Source organism: Vanellus vanellus, assembly GCF_965231255.1.
Source record: "Vanellus vanellus genome assembly, chromosome: 1".
Lineage (NCBI taxonomy): Eukaryota > Metazoa > Chordata > Aves > Charadriiformes > Charadriidae > Vanellus > Vanellus vanellus.
Genome location: NC_138905.1, coordinates 207,869,906 through 207,889,475, shown reverse-complemented (window position 1 = coordinate 207,889,475; position 19,570 = coordinate 207,869,906). Strand labels below are relative to the sequence as shown.

Sequence of the window (19,570 nt, the reverse complement as noted above, 5' to 3'; positions counted from 1 at the left end):
GGGGGAGGCAGAAAAAGAGTGAAGCATTGGGCACACGCTGTGCTTCATTAAATAGCGAGAGGCCAACTTGACATCCTCTTGCTGAAAAGAAATTTGTTCATTAGTTTATTTCAGAGTAACAGGATCTGTAATCTCTGTGTCAGTGGGGGAGGTACTAGTTGTATGTTTCCTTGTCATGCATGTTTCCTTTCCTACAACCATCATCCCACAGGCTCTTGTCAGATTATGGGCAACTGGGTGAATTGTTTGCTATTCTTGAGAGTAAATCCTGTATATGTTTATTACTGGTATGCATGGTGGTAAATGTCTTTTTTTGAAAAAAAAAAAAAAAAAAAAAAGGGCACTAGGCCATAAATTGTTTTCATGTAGATGGATGGTCATGAGTAACACAAAGTTGCAATGTAGGTGTCTGGCTACAATTTTTTAATGAAAAAGAGGTGGGTTCTAAACTCATCTAAAACCACTTTGAGAGTGCTCATCCTTCTTGTATGTGCTAAAACAGTTAATAAAATGCCATCAGAGGAAAAATTGATTTAGAATAATTATAGATTTTGTTTTGCTAAGTGAAAATAAGTTAAAATATAGGAACAGGACAGCTAATTTCTAAGGATGGGTAACCAGTTTACTTTTGAATTCATGAAATTACTTTCCTGCAAAATGCAGTCAATAGGAGAATTTTCTCCAAGTCAGCATAACAGATCATATAAATTTCCACATCTATGTTTCTGGATTGCCAGACATCGGACTTACATGACTGATGCAATCTCTTATATATCCTCCACCTTTGTGGAAGGCTACATTTAGAAGGTAACACCATTGTTTTTATACAAAACTACTAGGTTTGATTTTAACACCTCCGGTTTTTATTTAACTGTTTACAGTTCTTTAAAAAAAAACAAACACAAAACCCTTAAAACACTTTTTTTTAACTCAGAGCTCATTTCATTTTAAAAAGGATTAAAAGGTCCAGATATACTATACTTTGAAAAAATCAGTATCATATTTTTCCCGTGAGTAACTCCCATTGAAATGAATTGGAATATCATATGTGAGTTGAAAGTATCATCTAGTCCTTTCCTATTCTGAATTTACACAGTAGTTACAATACTGCATTTTATATATATATATATATATATATATATATATATATGTATTTTGCTTTGGCACGTACATTTGCGATGGCTCTGCAGAGAGGGGCCATGTTTGAATGCTAAGCTCTGGAGCATAATGCTGTCCAAGAGGAAAGAAATGCTTTTCCTTCTTGGTACCTCCTCACACAGCCATTGGGTTTGGTGTCTGCAGCTGAGTACCCAGAAGCTGCGTCAGTGCTAGTAAAATAAAAGGGGCTCTACTCTGCCATTGAGACAAGCTTGCACAAAATATCCCACCCTCTGCTAAATTTCCTGTCCTCAAAAATCAAGAAGCTTTGTCCAAGTTACCTATTGACTATGTGTTACCTAGTGGCTGTGAATGCTGCCAGCACTGTTTATTAACCAGTGCAGTTACAGCCATAATGTTCTGGCCCAAGGGGGAGCAGTCAGACTGCAAAAACCTGAATTATCCTGTCCTGTGCAGTGTACCACCCCTCCAGATGCATCTGTAAGAATCCGGGATCTTATATTTGCTCTGTGCTACAGTAAACATCGTTTTTTCCAGGGAATTGTGGGACATCTTAGCTGTACTTCTAGGATGTGGAGAGAATTATGGAAACAGTGGGAGGATTTACGCCCTGTCCTCACAGCAAAGAACACATTATAAATACCTGTATCTAAGCTAGGTTAGCGGACAAAGTTTAAAATACCATTGAGCTTAAGCTCAAGAGGGTTTTCTCTTTAGGTTCACTGAAGGTTCACAGCAATGCCTGAGCAAAGCTGTGGATAATCCAGGAGTGAAAATGTCTTCTGCATCAGAGATCCTACACTTTGCAGTAGTATTAAGAAGTAGTGTGGTGTAACCTCTCCAGGACAAGGCTAAAAGTTAGGGGAGTTTTTGATTTTGTGGGCTACATGTGGATGCTGTTGTGTTTCATTTCTCCACTCTATATAACTCTAACTAAAAGAGTGATAAAATGCTAAAATAATTATTTTTAATACTATCTGTCTTTAATCTAGGACCTCTTGGATTTACATGGGTAAAACATTACTGCACTTACGATAAAGGAACAAAAACATTTACCATGAGCATAGCTGAAACAAAATCTGGTGGAAAAGTGGTGAGTTGCACATGCATGAATGCATACATGAACTGTATATTCCATCTTTTGTATTAAGCATTCAGAAACTGTTAAAAGAAAAATGGGGTGAACAAAGCATAAGGCTGTTTTCATACATGAAGCAATACATGTCTTATATAGCATAGATAAATATTTAAATAAAAATATTTCTTTTAAAACGTATATAAGCCACATATGAAATAACTTCTCTAATGTGATGGTTCCAAATGCATAGGTAATCAATACCATTTGCACAGAATCATAGAATGGATGAGGTTTGGAAGGGAGCACTGGAGATCGTCTAGTTTAATCTCAGTGCAGGGTCGACCAGAGCAGCTTAGCGAGGCCTGTGTCCAGTTGGGTTTTAGATATCTCCAAGGCTGGAGACCCTGAAACTTCTGCGGGCAACCTGTTTCAGCATTTGACCACCGTAAAAAAGCTTTTTCTTAAGTTCAAATGGAATTACCCGTATTTCAGTTTGTGCCCATTGCCTCTTGTCCTTTCACTGACACCACTGAGAGGAATCTGACTCAGTCTTCTATACTCCTTCCCATCGGGAATCACTGATATGATCCCTCTTCTCCAGGCTGAGCAGTCCCAGCTCTCTCAGATTCTCCTCCACAGATGCTCCAATTCCTTAATCATCTTGATAGCCCTTATCTGGACCTGTACATCACTGTCTCTGTTGTCTGGAGGAGCCCAGCACTGGACATAGCACTCCAGATGTGTCTCCCCAGTGCTGAACAGAGGGTGAGGATCACCTCCCTTGACCTGCTGGCAATGCTCTGCCTTGATGCAGCCCAGGAGGCTCTTGGCCTTCTTTGCTGCAAGGGCATATTGCTGGCTTTTGGTGAACTTGTCACCCACCAAGACCTGCAGGTCCTTTTCTGCCAAGCTGCCTTCCATCCTGTCAGCCCCAGCATGTCCTGGTGCCTGGGGTTATTCCTTTTCATGCTAAATAGTGCTGGCCCTAGTATTGACCCCTGTGGTGTACCACTAGTGGCTGGCTGCAGCTGGACTTCTGCTGTGAGCTCAGCAGTTCAGCCAGTTTTCAGTCCACTTCACCATCTATTTATCTAGCCTGTACTTCACCAGTTTGTCTATGAGGATGTAGTAGGAAGCATATTACTGTAGTAGGATGGCTGGCTAAACTTGAGATAAACAGTATTCTTTGTTCTTCCATCATCCACTGAGCCATCCTTCACATTGTAGAGGGCTATCAAGTTGATCCTGCATGATTTACCCTTCATTAAATCCATGCTGACTACTTCCAGTCACCTTTCTGTTCTTAACATGTTTGGAAATGCTTTCCAGGATTATTCACTTCATCAGCTTCGCGGAGATCAAGGTGATGCAGACTGGCCTGTAGTTCCCCATAGGACAAGAGGAAATGGGCTCAAGTTGCACCAGGGGAGGTTAGATTGGTTATTAGGAAAAATTTCTTCACCAAAGGGGTTGTCAAGGATTGGAACAGGCTGCCCAGGGAAGTGGTGGAGTCACCATCCATGGAGGTGGTGAGATGCGTAGATGTGGTGCTCAGGGACGTAGTTTAGTGGTGGACTTGGCAATGTTAGGTTTACGGTTGGACTCAGTGATCTTAAAGGTCTTTTCCAACATAAATGATTCTGTGATTCTATATCCTTCTCCTTGCTCTTCTTGAAGACAGGAGTGACATTTGCTTTCTCCCATTCCTCAGAAACTCCCCTGAATGCATCAGCCTTTCCAATATTATAGAGTGGCCTCACAGTGATGATGGCCAGAACTAGAAGTTAGTCAGCTTTATTTTTTGAAAACTTTTAATCTACATGTGAGAGTTGATACAATTATATGATATTCATTCTAACATATAACATATAATCATGTTATATATGCAGATGTTTGTAAAGTTTTGAATTTAAGGAGTTTTCTGAAATATAAAGATTTAATAACATATATGTGACAGAAAGCTATTAACTGTAGTCTTACTTCATATACAGAGAAATTATTGTATACATTCCTAAATAATTTTAAGACATGTTAAGACATGTCTTTGAACTGTTCACCTATCTTAAGACATGTTCTTTGAACTGTTCATACAGTTAAATGTAAGATGTGAAGCCAAAGTACATCAGTATACTGCCTGTGCTAATTTTGTTTTGTTTTGTTTTATAGAATGGCCTTGTCACAAGCTCACCAGAAATATTCAAGCTAAAATCTTGCATCAGGAGAAAGACAGATTCAATTGACAAACGTTTCTGTTTCGATATTGAAGTATTTGAGAGGTTTGAATTTTTTTCATTGTGTTAACAAATTGACTAAACTAAAATTAGAAGCACTTGCAACCAATATATAATAATTACTCCTGTAAAAGGAACGTGTATTTCTCAGTACGCTTGTATCCAGACAAACTAGGCTTTCAAGACCTTTTTTTCTAACAAAGTTCACTATATTGCGTATGTGTTGTCTTAACTACATTATGTTTGCATGCAGATACAAGGTGGATTCTCACAGAACCTGTAGCACAACTGACTACCGTCTTTTAGGAAGAGATCATAATTTTTTTATATAAATACTTATTAATAAGCATATTCTGTACCAATCTCTATTTCTTTCTGAAATGTATGATAGCATGTCATTTTTCTTTGTCAAAAATTACTTCTACATTTTTTTTCATTTATTCCCGAATATTATAATTTTATAAGATAGATGAAAACAGCTTTTTTGTATTTGAAGTATGAGTACATAATACTTTGTAAAAGTATTTTTTTCAAGCTTGGGAATAAAGAGAAATATTGGATTTTTTTTTTTGCTTAAAAGGTCATAAATAGACTGACTTTTGTAGTCATTTTCTTAAGAAATATTTTATGACTATTACTGTCACTTTAAATTCCATTCAGAACTGCTGTATTTACATGATAATTTTGAGGATACTTTGGTACTTTCAAATACAATACATTGTTTTTCTAAAATAAACTTCTGATTGAGTTCAGGTTTAAGAAATAGAAATTTGATACGAACAAATGTTGAGACTAATTGGTCTCTTGAAAGCTTCTAAGCTTGAATTGTCAGGTTGAGTTTGAAACTGGTAGCTGTCTCTTTCTAAGTAGAGTTGCATTGATTAGACACATCTGTGGCAGTACCATTGTAATGTATTCACAAGTGAGTGTTGTCTCTTCTCTCTCCCCTTTGCTCTGCTAGAAAACACACAGTTCAAAAAAACTGCACAGAACAATTAGTTCCATCTGCAGTTCTTCACGTTTTCATCAAAGAGATAGTTATAGGCACTTTTAATGTATTATTTATTCCTTTTGACATTATGATTGATTACAAACGTGCATGGCCTATAAGGTAAAGACATTCTGGAAACTTAGAAAGGCGAATAGGATACAAAGTTACTTGGTCATTATTGTTGGGATCTAACTTTCACAGGCTGATAGAAAGTTCGCTTTTCCAATTGATCTGGTATTCAGCAGGGAAGTAGTGAATTTTTGTACAGGTCAGCAGAGGAGATAAATAGGCAATGAAATACCTAGAAATATTTGGTGGGAGTTCAAATACAAGGACAACATTAATCTCTTCTGAATCTCATGTTGGTAAAACTCGGGCTTCCCCTAAGAAGGAGAAGGTGCAGCAGCTGTTACTGGTGTCAGTAACTGGCTAAGAACGTGAGCAAGTTCATATAAATACAAACACAGCACTGGAATACTGAGGATTCAAAAAGACTGTGATAATGATTACATTTCAACTAATTTTAAATTCAAGACTTAATATTCTTTACTCGGAGTATAAAGTTGGACATCACCTGCAAAATGCAGTAAAACTTTAAAAGACATTGACATGAATAAAAGATAAATTTCCTAAGTAACGTGAGGGTATGACTTTACATCATAAAAGACCTCTTTTTAAAAATGTGCAGCTACATCAGTCTTCAAAATTCTGTTGCAAGATTTTATGGGTAACTCCTGTCTCCAAACACCTTATCCTACAGAGCTAATTCTTTCCTTACATTATTATATGCAACTTTGTATGAAATATTATATGAAATATTATTTTATTAAAACATTGGAAAACCATGCGGACTGATGTGCACATCTCATTTCATGAAAGAAACATGTTAACTGAAATAAACCCTTGTGAACAACTAACGGAGAACACACACCCTTCTAATTGACATAACTAATTTAAAATTTACTTAGGTGTTTTTTACACCTAAGTTCAGCTCAGACTTCTTGTAAAAACTGTTCTAGAGGTTACACCATCTTATTTGTACTGAAGCTAAGGTAACATCAAAAAGTGTGTTTCACCTTAAGTGTAATTTTAATTTCTGAGAAATCACCAACTATTTCAGTAAATAGAGAGGAAGTTAGTTCAAAATGTATTTGAGTTGGTTTGGGTTTTTTTTTGTTTGTTTTGAGGATACTAATATCTAGGGATTATAGTGTCAGATATTTGAGTGTTAAAACATGCTATACAATGACTGCAAACTTGGCCAACAAATTAAATCAGAAACCCAGAGCTAAAATCAGGTATCTCTAAGCTTGGAGTAAAATGACACTCAGAAATTTCTGTTCTTTCTGTACATGGTGACCAAAGGACTATGAGTATAAATGCAAATTTTCAACTGAAATATTAAGCAGTGGTCACAAAAAAAAAAAAAAAATCAGTTTCTATTTCTAAAAATGTTTTTGAGAGAAAAATTCCTGGGTAAAAATCTGTGGGTAGGTAGCAAGATGGAATATTAAAACAGAAATAAAATTAGACTTCAAGAAAATAGAAAAACATTTACACATCTTAGTCTGGACTGACTGTATCTATTTACACTTGTGCTAGTAGATAGCAAACAAAATACTCAGCTTGGCATTTTTATGTGTAAGAGCAGGGCTTGCTCCTCCTTCAGTGTTTTGGTGTATGTGTGTGAATGCACATTTTGATATTTTATATTGTCCAGAAGCTTTCTTGCATGCTTTTTAAATACAGGTTGACAAAGTAGGTCTTTTGGAGGAGGTGGGAAAGGATGAGGGGTTTTTTTGATTACTTATTTTTAGGGTGTAAGATGAATACCTAGTAAAAACTATAGTATCTTTTATTTGTGAACCTACCATAGAAAAATCAGAGTTTTGGACAGTTTGCTGAAAGTTTTAAGCAGAGACAACCTACACTGGTGTGGGAGCAGGACTTTTTAAAATGGACTGTCTTATGTGCATTCTGTGTTGGAAAATCAGTGAATTACTTTCAAAGCATTTCTTAAAGAACTCATTTGCCTGTGATCACAAGTAGAAAGAACTGGGTTTTTTTGAATCCTCTCAAATAGAAAATTCCTCTGCTGTGACAGTACTCAGCTCAATTGGCTTTACAGCTCCGTATTTAAGATACTGTCTCAAAGTGCACTTAATAGGCAACCGTTTTAGGGCACATTACTTTTGACCGACTTTGGATGTTTGTTTTGGGATATGATGACTTTTAGATTAAAAGTAAGTACTTCTCTTCATTGGCTATGAAAGGAATGTAGATAACTAGCTCAGGCATAGATGCATTTAGTCAAATTGAGCTGATGCATCTTGCCCTTAAGTTTTCCACCCTAAACATCTTGCCACTGAAAAATAATGGGTTGTACTGGATCCTGTTTGCAGGTGTACAACTCCTCTTGCAATATAGATGCGCCTAATACCTATTAGAGGGTTGTAGCACTTAGGACTAGGCATCTAAAATTACATGTTGCAGTACCAAACTTTTAAAAAACAGACTTGGTTTTAAATCTGGCTCAAAGTTATTGTATTTTTTCAGAAGCCATCAACTTTCTTTTACTTCTCTGTCTTTTATATATTCGCTTCATGTCAATATACATTTGGATTCTGACTTCGGATACTGTTTGAGAAAAAGAAATTAGTAACTTCAATGTATATGTATGTTTTTGACAGACCTGGAATTATCACATTGCAAGCTTTTTCAGAATCCAACCGAAAACTTTGGCTCGAAGCTATGGATGGAAAGGAACCAGTAAGGATATTTTTTCATTTTCTTCTTTTTACAGTTTTGTGGCACACATATTAAAGAAAGAAGCTAGTATGCTTTTCAGATACTGTGTTACATACAGGCAAATACAGTTCTGCTTTTTGTGAGACATCGCAAATATACAGTGAAGACAGGTACAAAGTAGAATAGCAGAACTATTAGTGAATTTAAGTCTTTATTTCTGTATTATTATTTTATGTTAGGATATTTAACGTTTAAGTAATATGATAGCATATTGTTTGATAGGATTCATGGTTCATATAACATATGTAAAGTGGTAGTTTCTGTACTGGTAAAGACAAACAAACCATCTTTTGGGCAGCATCGTGGGGTAAACAATTAGCACCGTCTTGAAAGACACTGCAGAGAGCACATAAATGTGTCAAAAGCGAAAGACAGGCTTGCCTGAGATTTCTTCCCAGTATTAATCTGCTTTTGAAATAGTGACTGAATGACGATGATGCCAGACCTGTACCCAAGGCGAAAAAAATGGTCGATTGGTTTTACGAGATAGCTGAGTCTTTTTACAAGCTTCTAGTTTGATTGAAACAGTACAGAAATAAGATCAGTAGTAGTATTGACATTTAACCCATTTGGAGTCCGCGAATCTGACTTCTAACACATTTTAGGTGCCTATAAATTTAACACTGTTAAATCCCTAGTCAATCTAGAATCTCAAGGCCATCCTGAATAGGTTTCTGGGACACATGCCACTGGCCCTCTGCCTTCTCTCCCAGAAGATCAGCTGTGTAAAACTGCAAACACAACCAAAAACAGTGGGTTGTTGCCCTCACCACCTGCTCAGATCCCAGCGCAGGGCTGTTAACCTGGGTGAGTGCTGTGGGGTAAACGTCAAGAGAAGGTGAACAGCAAGGCTGGCTTTCCCCTAGCAGCAGGCTAATACACAGCATGTTGCAGCTAGCTTAAGAACTACCAACAAACCTGGCAATAAATTTAAATTAAATTTAAAGCACAGACATTGACATGTTGCGGTTTGGTTTTTTTTTACAGATCTACACACTACCAGCCATTATTAGCAAGAAGGAAGAAAGTAAGCACTCTATGTAGTGTTACCAAATATTGATAGATTTCTGTAATGTCCTGGTTTCTAAATATGTGTGTGTGTGAGAGATAATAATTGTTTTACTTTTTCTTTCTATTGCTGTGAAATAACTGTTGGATTACATGATTGGGTTACACAACAGCACATCCAAAATTATGTAAACAATGAGAAAGCCTTCAGCTTTTGTATTACAATCAAACATAAGTTAGAAGAAAATTTGATTGGCTCCAAAGCTACAATCAATATATTTAACAAATCTGTAAAAAGTTTCTATCAGTAGTCTGTATACCTAAATGTAAATACATGCCAGTGTGTTGAAATAATATGCCTATATGGATCAAATCTTTTTGGATTTAGGTGTATATGCTCCTATTACACATACACTGAGTAATAAAATGAGTATATTTAAAGATTCTATGCAATTTATGTGTACAATTGTATTAACATATTAACACGTATGTTATTAACATAATATTATATTAACACAAACACATAAAAATAATTTAAATATATGTGTGGATGTGTGTATCTCAGAGAGAGAGTTGTGTCATATAATGACATACATCTTCATAGGAGGTATATTTGAGACTCTGGAAATTGAAAATTTAATCCACTACCTCTGGGTTTTATATGATGATGTTTCTTTTAATGGTGGCAAATAAGCTGCTTTAAGATCTTTATTTAGCTAGTTAGAGCAGTGATCATTGAAATACAAAAATTAAAGAGAAGTACATTCACTTCAAATAAGTTCACTCATTAGAGTCAATAACAAAGATTGTGTTCCTGTGTTACCATTTTATGAGCGGTTATGTGCATTTGCAATGAACAAAGAATGTTGTTGTGTTAAAACCAACAAATATATTTTGTTCACAGTGTCGGTCCTGATCTCTTAAAAGCATTTTCCTCAGTAGAAGGAAGGGAGTACAGGAATTTACTTTTAAAGCAACAAGCTTTCAGCTGTATGGGTAGAGGGGCTACTGATTTCTGGGAAAGACAGTAGAATATTCTGCTCCTAATGATACACTAGTGATTAGAAAGTTGGATTTTGACACCAGGACACCTTACCACTCAAAATACAAGAATGCTATTACAGAATAAGTATCATAATCTCATGGATAGATGTGTATCAGTCCTTGACTAATGTGTGAATGTAGCTACACATGCAGATTTTGTGTATTGATAAGTTAGATAATAATTACCTTTTTTTCTTCTTTTTATAGTGTTCTTAAATGAAGCAGGTTTCAACTTTGTGAGGAAATGTATTCATGCTGTAGAAACAAGAGGTGTGTATTAAATCACAAATTATGTGTGGGTATTTTTTCTCAAATATTACTTTGATTAATTCTACATGTTTTACAACTGTGCTTTGGAGTGTGTCCATCATTTGGTTTGTACTTTTCACATTTTATCTGTGTGCTTTACGCTTAAAACTGTTGCGACAAGTTCCAACAACAGTTCCTAACATATCATTTAAGTGCCTTTTTTAAACACTTTCTGTAATGTTGTGTTGTTTAGACAGTTTATTACGCAGTTGTGCAAATCTTTATTCTTCGATTTGTGTGTACCGATTTGTGCTTTCTCATGGTAAAACTGTAGGGAGCCTCAGCTCCCAACTTTGGTTTCTGATGTGAAACCTGAAGACCAAAAAGTAGCATGAATACTCTCTGCTGGAACATCTTTTTTACAGAGCATAACTCCTATCATTTCATTCACTCATTTTGTACACGGTTTATCCATTTTTTTAAATGTTTGGAAACTTACTTTTAGTAGTGGCAATGTCCAAAAAGAAAATAATAATCACTGTACTGATGAGGTGATACCTTGCAACTCACAGCATTTTTTAATTATCCCCTTCCAAATGAAGAGGTATGGCTGTATTGTCTTTCATAAAAAGAGGTAACCTGTTCCTGTCCATGCACTGAACTGTCAGTGCGCAGCTCTCTTCTAATCGAAAAGCTGTGGGGTCTCTCTGTGCAACAGTGAGCCCAACGTGCATTCAGTTTCTCAGGTAACAGTGTTACTTAGCTTTTGAATCACTGCTGACCGAGAACTTTTTTTGGGGGGGAAGGTTTTGGAACAAAACACCTGGGTTGTCTAAATGAGATCAGACTTCAGAATGCTGTTTTCAAAGGAAAAGTAGACAATTTTTAAATGGTAAGACTTGAGGTGAGGGGAAGGGAAGACTTTTAAATCCTGATGATTTTAAAAGGCAGTTAAAAACAATAAAATTATCATCACTGAAATACAGAAATACTGTGTTGTGGATGTCATACTTTAAACATTAGTTGTTATTAGTATCTATGCTATTAAAAAAAAAAACAGTGATTGAAACTTATGAGTAAATTGGGCCTTGACTGTCTCTATTCCGCATGGGGATCCATACATAACATATAAGTTCTCAGTGTCAGTGCTGCAACAATATGCAGTCTATGTTTTTATTTTGGGTAAAATCATTTCTCCTACAAATGTCCATCAAATCTTAATCGGAAGGGATGATGGTCTAAGCAAATACAGACGCATAGTAATTCCACTGAAATCTAGCTAAGATAAACTTGTTGACATGTAATGTGTTTTCAGACTACTTTGGGGTCTTATTTTTCACTTTTCCCAGCCATCTCCTGGTTGTTTGCTAATATGGGTGATTTCTATAAAAAAGGGTTCTGTTAATGTAAAATTATGATTAGTGTGTAGTGCGGTGTGGATTCAGTGGAATGCATTTGTTAATATCCCAGAAGAGAATTCAGTAGGGCAAAGCAGTATTCCAGAATGTAATTGTACAATTTTCCATAAATACATTTAGATGTTTTGAAAGCGTACACCAAGGATGCATTGGCGTATATTGAAATAGCCATATTTTCATTATTTTCATTATGCTTGTTTTCCCAATGTAGGTATTACAATCCTGGGGCTGTACAGAATAGGTGGTGTAAACTCTAAGGTACAAAAGCTGATGAATACCATATTTTGTAAGTATCTGAAGTGAACCTTTGTCAGCATGTAGTGTGTGCGCTGTGGTCCCTTTCACCTTAACTGCTGTGCTCAGAAGAGTGTGTTATAATATTTACAATTTTGCATGTGCACTTACTGCCACTAAATTGAGTTTGCAGTCTTAAAAAGTGATCCGTCTAACTAGGTTTTTGTGTGCATTGGTATTCAATTTCTGCATGTAATAATTGATATACATGGGCAAATTACTGATAAAATGCATTTCTTCTTTTAGCTTTAAAGTTCTATTTATTGGTATCTATTTGGCATTTTTCAGAAGTGTTCCAAAGCTTAGTTCTGTAACACAGCATAGCTCAGTTTAATAGACAGTTTTTCTGGTCTCACTTTTCTTGCTAATTTGACTCCCTGATGCCTGGCTTTAAATGTCTAAGCCAAATATATTATAGAATCATAGAATCATAGAATTATTAGTAATTCTCTGTTGACTTGAGCTTACTTTACACTTCAATACAGTACATATAGTTAATGTTTACAGGTACTAAATATAAGTGCTAAATTAATTTCTATTGATACTTTGGCAGAGATTAAAAGATTCAAATGTATTCAAATAGGTAGTTAAGCTGGCTAATAAGTAATCACATGAGCTAAATGACTAATCTGTTAGCTTCTGTTTTGCTGCTTTTCTAGTTAGTGTGCTAGTCAAATGATAACACAATCATAATTCAAATTTCTAACAGCCCCTAAATCTCCTCCTGATATGGATATTGATATGGAACTTTGGGACAATAAAACAATAACAAGTGGACTGAAAAACTACCTCAGGTAAGAGTGGTGCTACAGAAATCTCAGTATTCCTTTTCTGGCCCATTAATCTTTTGTTTATTGATATCATATTACATTTCTTGTGTCCGTTAGCATACTGATAATTGAGTATGCTATTATCTTGCCTAATATCCCTGTGATTATACGTAGTAATAAATACAAAATTTGTCATGCACTTTCTGCCTTATTAAGATAGTCATGCCTTATATAGCTCTAAATTTGGCAGAATTTAATTAATTACATATTTTTATTTAAAAAAATCTATGTTAGCCACAAAGCATGTTGTACTCAGTCTTTCTTTTCTGAATCCCTTAAGCTGCGTACCATGAGGTTTCAGGTTATCATTGCTGGAGCAAAATAAAAATCTCTGCAAAATCATAGGTTTTTATCCTGTGTTGTTGGTGTCTTCACAAACACAGTATCCCTCCCGCACTATCATTTTCTCTCAAAATTTTCGCTAATATGAGACAGAACTCTCAAGAAATGTGGTACTTTGGAGTTAACTCTTTTTTGGGTCTCAATATATGGCATTCAAAAGAAACATAATAAAAAGCATCGAATATGGATGGTGGATGTTCTATGTCTTCTAAAAAATCTAAATTTCCTAAACCAGTCACCTGGCAAAGGGCAGCATCAGAAATCCCTATTCACTCTGGAAAACATGCCTAGGATTTGTAGTGGAATGCTCACATAGAATTCATTGAAAAGAGTGTCTTTGGTTGAAGAAATTTGTGACACATCTTCAGAAGCACAAATCATTGTAGATACTGTATTTGTGAAATTAGAACATGAGCTAGCAGTAGCTGTGTGTTGGTGTCTATATCTCAATTCACAGTCTGCCTTTCAGAGGATGACTTCTAGGATCTCTCAGATCAGAATTTCAGTTGCAAATTTCATTGTCGTTTTACCTTTCTTGTGCCAAAGATTGCTTCTGCAGCCCACTGTACCATGTCCTGCAGCTGTATTTATTCCTGTTCTACAGTTTGGAAGCCAGAAAGCAATCAGTGCCAGTAGTATTTCCCTTATTAACTTACGTGGTGACACCAGATTCAACTCAGATTTTCAGACTATGTACATGATTGCATTGTATACTACTTGCAATCAGTCATCACTGAATTGGGTTTCCTACAGCATACAATATACATTGTGCAGATGTTGACAGCTCACATAATCATACCCGTAAAACTTTAAAAGACTTCGAGTAATGCAGTTTTTTAAATTTTATTTTTAATTTTTTCTTTTACAACCAGATGTCTTTCAGAACCACTTATGACTTTCAAGCTGCACAAAGATTTCATTGTTGCTGTTAGTAAGTAAAGTAATAAATACACTTTCATGAAAGCAATATTGTTTCTAACCTTTGATCTCTTCAGTTACTATCCTTATTTTTCTCCTTGGTCTATTATTCAGTGATCCAGCCATGGATCTGAGTTCTTCCGTGTCACTGTACAGCACGGTGCCACATGAAAGCCCTCAAAACAGAGAAGTCACACTAGATGAAGCTGTTCGGTGGTTTGTTCTGATCTTGTAGAGGTTCTGTGTGACTGCCTTCTGCATGAAATTTTGAGCCTTGATTTATATGTTTGTGTGTTTTATATGGGCTGATAATTCTTTTATGTTAATTAGATAGAGAGATAGTAAGATTGTTTTTCAAACTATTCCAGTTTAGAATTTGAAATTATTTCCCCACTTCCTCTTGCCCTGGTAAGAATAAAAGACACTCAAGAATTTTAGATATTTTAAATATCGAGAGGTAAAATCTTGGATCTCACTGAAGTGGCACACCAGGTCAAAATTGCCACAAATTTCATTAGTTCCAGTATTGGTGGTAACTGCTTTTGGCGAGTTACTTGAAATACCAATTTCAGAATGTTGTAATAAATATAATCAAATTGTTCTCATCATTTTAAAGGCTATTTGTGTTTGGCTTCTTGTAATGCATGCGTGTATTAGCATACAGGCATTGTTGCCATTTGTAGTCACATTTTAGCACACATTCTAATTTATCAACAATATTGTTTTCTGTTTAATAGAGTCAGATGATCAGAACTACAGAGTTGAGGCAGTGCATGCGCTTGTGCATAAGTTACCAGAGAAGAACAGAGAGATGCTGGACATCCTTATCAAGCACTTGGTCAAGTAATTATTTTTGATTTTTCTCTTTGGTATTATTGTAAGATGGGATTATTTCTGCTTTAAATTTGTAGTTGTTGCTCAATACACTCTCTGTGTTGAAACTTTTTAAATTACATTTAATTTCTAAAATGCTGTTCTCAATGTAGCTGAAGAATACTCACCGTAGAAACAAAATGAAAAATAACACCGCAAAGAGTCACCAAGATGACCAACTATGTTTATAAAATAAACCCACTCAATGTTTTCATTCACATTCCTACTTACTACAGGAACTGGCACTAATTAATTCTAAGAAAGATCTGAAACTGTGCTAAGGTGGATAGAAAACGCTGTTTTGAATCAGACTCAAGATCCCACATTTTTTCAGAAATGGAGAGTAGACTAATGTGATAATATTTGTCCTTCATGTTTGATCTTAGTTTTCTCTCTAACAGCTCTGAAGTGTAATATCATTTGAAAACACTAATTTGAAGTCTTATTATTTATATTTTTAGTATCTATATAAATGCCCAAACCCACTTTTGAATCTCCCTTGCTTCATCAGCTTCCTTAAGTATTAATTAAATGTCAGATGGAAAAGATTTTGCATTTCTTTGAACTGATGACCTTTTGTCTTCACTGAATTACACTTGGCACGTGCTGTGAGACAAAAAAGACATTTTTATTCTCTTATGTCTCTCTGTATCACTAGCTATGATTACATACCATTATTGCATTATAATTTATCCTGTTCCTGCATCAAATGTTATTTGTGTAAGTTTTACTAAGTCTTTGGTTGGTTTTCACCGGTATTTGCTGAATACTTTTTAATATGTATTATCCTTTCTGATTTAGGATGCTGTATACTTTTTACTACATTTATCAATGATCTGGGAATGTGAATACTGAAACAGCAGTTGTTCAGATAAGGCCCACATGACTGAGACTTGTAGAAGACATAAGAGAGGAGTACATATTGTTTTCATTCTGTTCGTTACATCCCAGCTATTTTGCTTTTTTTGATCACAGCTTGAGCCACAGCCTGCAGTAAGCTGTCTACAGTGAAGCCTAATACAGTTTTAATTCCTCTTGTAGACATGAGAACTTTGAAAATTTCTTTGATAGGAAATTATTTAGCCCTAATAAATTATTTTTAGCCCTTTATGTCATTAGCCCCTGGAGAGCTAACGTGATAGGGTGCTGCTGTGAATGCTTCCGTTGCAAAAACCAATTAGACAGACCTTGCATCTCATTAGACATGGGGTAACCCAGAGAACCAGGTAAAAGCATGTTTCCTATGTTTCCTTACTCAGGGAGTTGTTTGATTAGCTACAAATTATAATATCTACTGCTGTCTAAACCTTAAAAAGTTAAAACATTTAATAAGGGATTAATGATTTTGTAAAAGTTGCTTGTCTGGAAGCCCCAAAATTAGAAATATATACACATAGGAACTGACATATTTGTAGGCAGAGTTAGTTATAAGCAAGCATTTCTTTCTTGACCTCTTTTCCTGGCCTCTTTATTCTCAATGTGACCTCAGATGCATATCCAAAGAAAAGCATGCCTGCAGTATTCCCTTCTTTAGTTGTTCTCTTTAACTCTTGCCTGTCACATCTTTGATGCAATTCTCATTCCTGATAAATTTGACTTTATGGTTTTATACTGAAAACGTTCAGTTCTTTTCTTTCCAATGTTCAATTCACCCTTTGTAATTTTTCATATGATTTGCCAGCTGTTGTTTATGCCAGCAATTCTGCTGAGACTGAATTCAAAATTAGTCTCTGGAGTTTATTAGTTATCTTCCTTCTCATCTTTTTCCTACCACTGTGTGGAGATTGTTCAGGGAACAAATGGCAGATAAAGTGCCTAATTTTATGTAAATGTGAAAATATGAAAAAAACAACCTCCCGTTTCTTCATTCTTTTGTTTAAAATCCAATTTCAAAATGTGCATCCTTTCCCTATAATTCTTTTAGTTATTCAGTTCCTTTATGTATGCTTTTGTGTCTAGGTGAAAATACTATCTATACCTTTAACTGTGGGTAATAAAACAAGGATAATATTATTTTTTCTTGGTTTAGGTCTTAAGGTCTTTATGTTTCTGCCTACCTTGACTTTTGTGTCACTGAGCAAAATTAAATATGATCTAGATGTTGTGGGACGTAGGTCATGCTAAAAACAAACTAACAAACAAAATCAGCAAATCCTTAAAAGCACCCTGCAGAGAGGTGATATTGTATGAGTATATACTCAGTCAACAGCGAGGCAAACACGGCAAGTTTGGTGTTATTTTCTGATAGGTAACTCATTTTTTTGTTTTTAAACCCTCCTAGTCAAATTACCTGTTTGCTTTTAAGAATAAACTGTTCTTTGGTATAATTTAATAACAGCGTACTTTTCTAAGGTAGATAGTCAGGAGTCCGCAGTCTGGCGGTATCAAAAATTTACTGGTGATATATCAAAGAAAGAGATTTTGAGGAGAAGGCAACTACACCTTAACGAATGCCTTACAGGTACCTGAAATGCATGATTAGCTTGGCCTGTATTCAGTAGCCCAGCAACAGTAGCACTAGTTCAGGGGAAATTGGTTATCAAAATGATCCATTTACAGGCCTGGGTTTTTTCTCTTTTGCAAGAAATTGAGCCTTTGAAATGCTTTATAAAAAGTCCTTTCTGGTTACAATGATATTAAATTCACTGTTCCTTTTATTAACCAAGCTACCAAATTTGTAACCAAGGAAACCCAAACACAGGACAAACACTACTTTCTGTCTATGCTATAAGACTATTATGTTTGCATAAGAGACCTTAACAGTTACTCTGCAGCACAAAGCAGAATAACATTGCAAAGGGTTATTTTTTTAGGTTTTTCTAAAAAACCTAGAGATGAGTAATTCAAAATTCCATTTTCATTAAAATACTAGTGGACTTCCCAAACACCCCTTAGTCACCTAAACCAAACATAAGATCTGTTACAAAGAAAATTAGATTAAGATAATTGGCTAAAAATGTGCTTTAACAAGGTAGTCATTTTCATGTTACAGCTTCCAAATAACAATCTCTGTCATTGTGTCTGTCTGAAGTAAAATTTTGGAAAGATTTTTTTGGCATAACTTAATGAAGCAACATAGAAAACATGTAAGAAGAGAGGTATTTATTTTCCTGCACTTTATAATCACGTTGTCTCCAATACAAACCTCTTTCCCGTATTTCTCCTGCTTTTCAATGTAAATGGGATGCTGAAACATTCAGTTTGGAGTATTACTTTGTTGTAGAAGTAATCGTATAGTCTGTCTCATCTCTGTACCAGAATAACTCTACTGTTCTACTCATTCTGTGTATCAGTAGTGCCTACTCAACAGTGAGACTGAGAGAAAGAGTAATGTGTGAGTCCAGATATGGGTTTGATCCTGATCCTAACAAAATCCCCAAGTAGCTTTGGGGAAAACCTCACAGTCTTTTTGTCACTGCCTTTTTTAACCTTCGTAAATGGATAGTATTTGTGTTATTTGCTACGAAACTCTGGCATCAGATCATTTTGCTAATGTTTGTATAACATTTTAAGAACAAATCAAGTCAACTGAGAATATTATTGGAAGGAAAATGTAGCAGATGTCTCAATAAACTTGATTAATGAAGGCTGTCAGAGAAAACTACCTGCTAGTCTTCCAGTATTTTATAGATGTTAATGTTTCTTAATTTTAAGGGGTACAAGGGTTATTTTTATTATGTAGGAAATGGCTAAAAATGCTCAGCCTGACAACAGTAGCAGATAGCAGTGAGAAGGAGGAGGAAACTGTGAACAAATGCCTCAATAACTGATTCTATTTGGTAGCAGATTTGGTAAAATTAAGCATTAAGGCAATGATCAAATCTTTACTTGGTGTGATATTTCTCAGACATGAGGCAATAGGGCAGCTGTGACTGAGGAATCACTGACAGTTATTTCGAAGGATTTATGATGATACAGTTTTTCTTTGGCAAATCTTATTTGTAAGGAGAGAAAAGGGGCATTGAGGATAACTGATTTATGGTTTTCATATTACTATCTGATAAATTATTGGAAAAACTAAGTTTCTTAATTTTACATTAAGAAGAAAAATGACAGAAAAGGTACAGTGATAACAGAATATACAGAAGTAAAATACATTTTAAAGCCAGAAGATGCCATTATGATCACCTAGTGTTACCTACACCACAAAAACAATTATTTTGCTGAACCCCATTGATCCTGTGTTTTCAGTAACTAAGTTTCTTTCATTTATATGAAATCTAAGGTACGTAGTTGACCTCCATTATATCACAGTATTTTCAGTCAATCCAACATCAAGTATTTAAGTTCCTGTATAATCATTGGAGAGAGATAGTTACTTGCCCTAGGACTCCTAAACTGTAGATGGTCTGGGTCTCTCTGTGGGG

The 19,570-nt window shown here is 35.4% G+C and overlaps 1 protein-coding gene across 1 annotated transcript in view; it reads left to right on the top strand.

Moving 5' to 3' along the window:
* Window positions 1-19,570, top strand: part of ARHGAP42 (Rho GTPase activating protein 42) — a 167,614-nt gene that overhangs the window by 129,352 nt on the left and 18,692 nt on the right. The window contains exons 9-17 of the mRNA XM_082483163.1: window positions 2,112-2,212; window positions 4,364-4,473; window positions 8,110-8,188; window positions 9,215-9,254; window positions 10,487-10,549; window positions 12,158-12,232; window positions 12,950-13,034; window positions 14,285-14,343; window positions 15,068-15,173. Coding sequence (XP_082339289.1) covers window positions 2,112-2,212; window positions 4,364-4,473; window positions 8,110-8,188; window positions 9,215-9,254; window positions 10,487-10,549; window positions 12,158-12,232; window positions 12,950-13,034; window positions 14,285-14,343; window positions 15,068-15,173 — 718 coding nt within the window. The remainder of the gene's footprint in view (window positions 1-2,111; window positions 2,213-4,363; window positions 4,474-8,109; window positions 8,189-9,214; window positions 9,255-10,486; window positions 10,550-12,157; window positions 12,233-12,949; window positions 13,035-14,284; window positions 14,344-15,067; window positions 15,174-19,570) is intronic.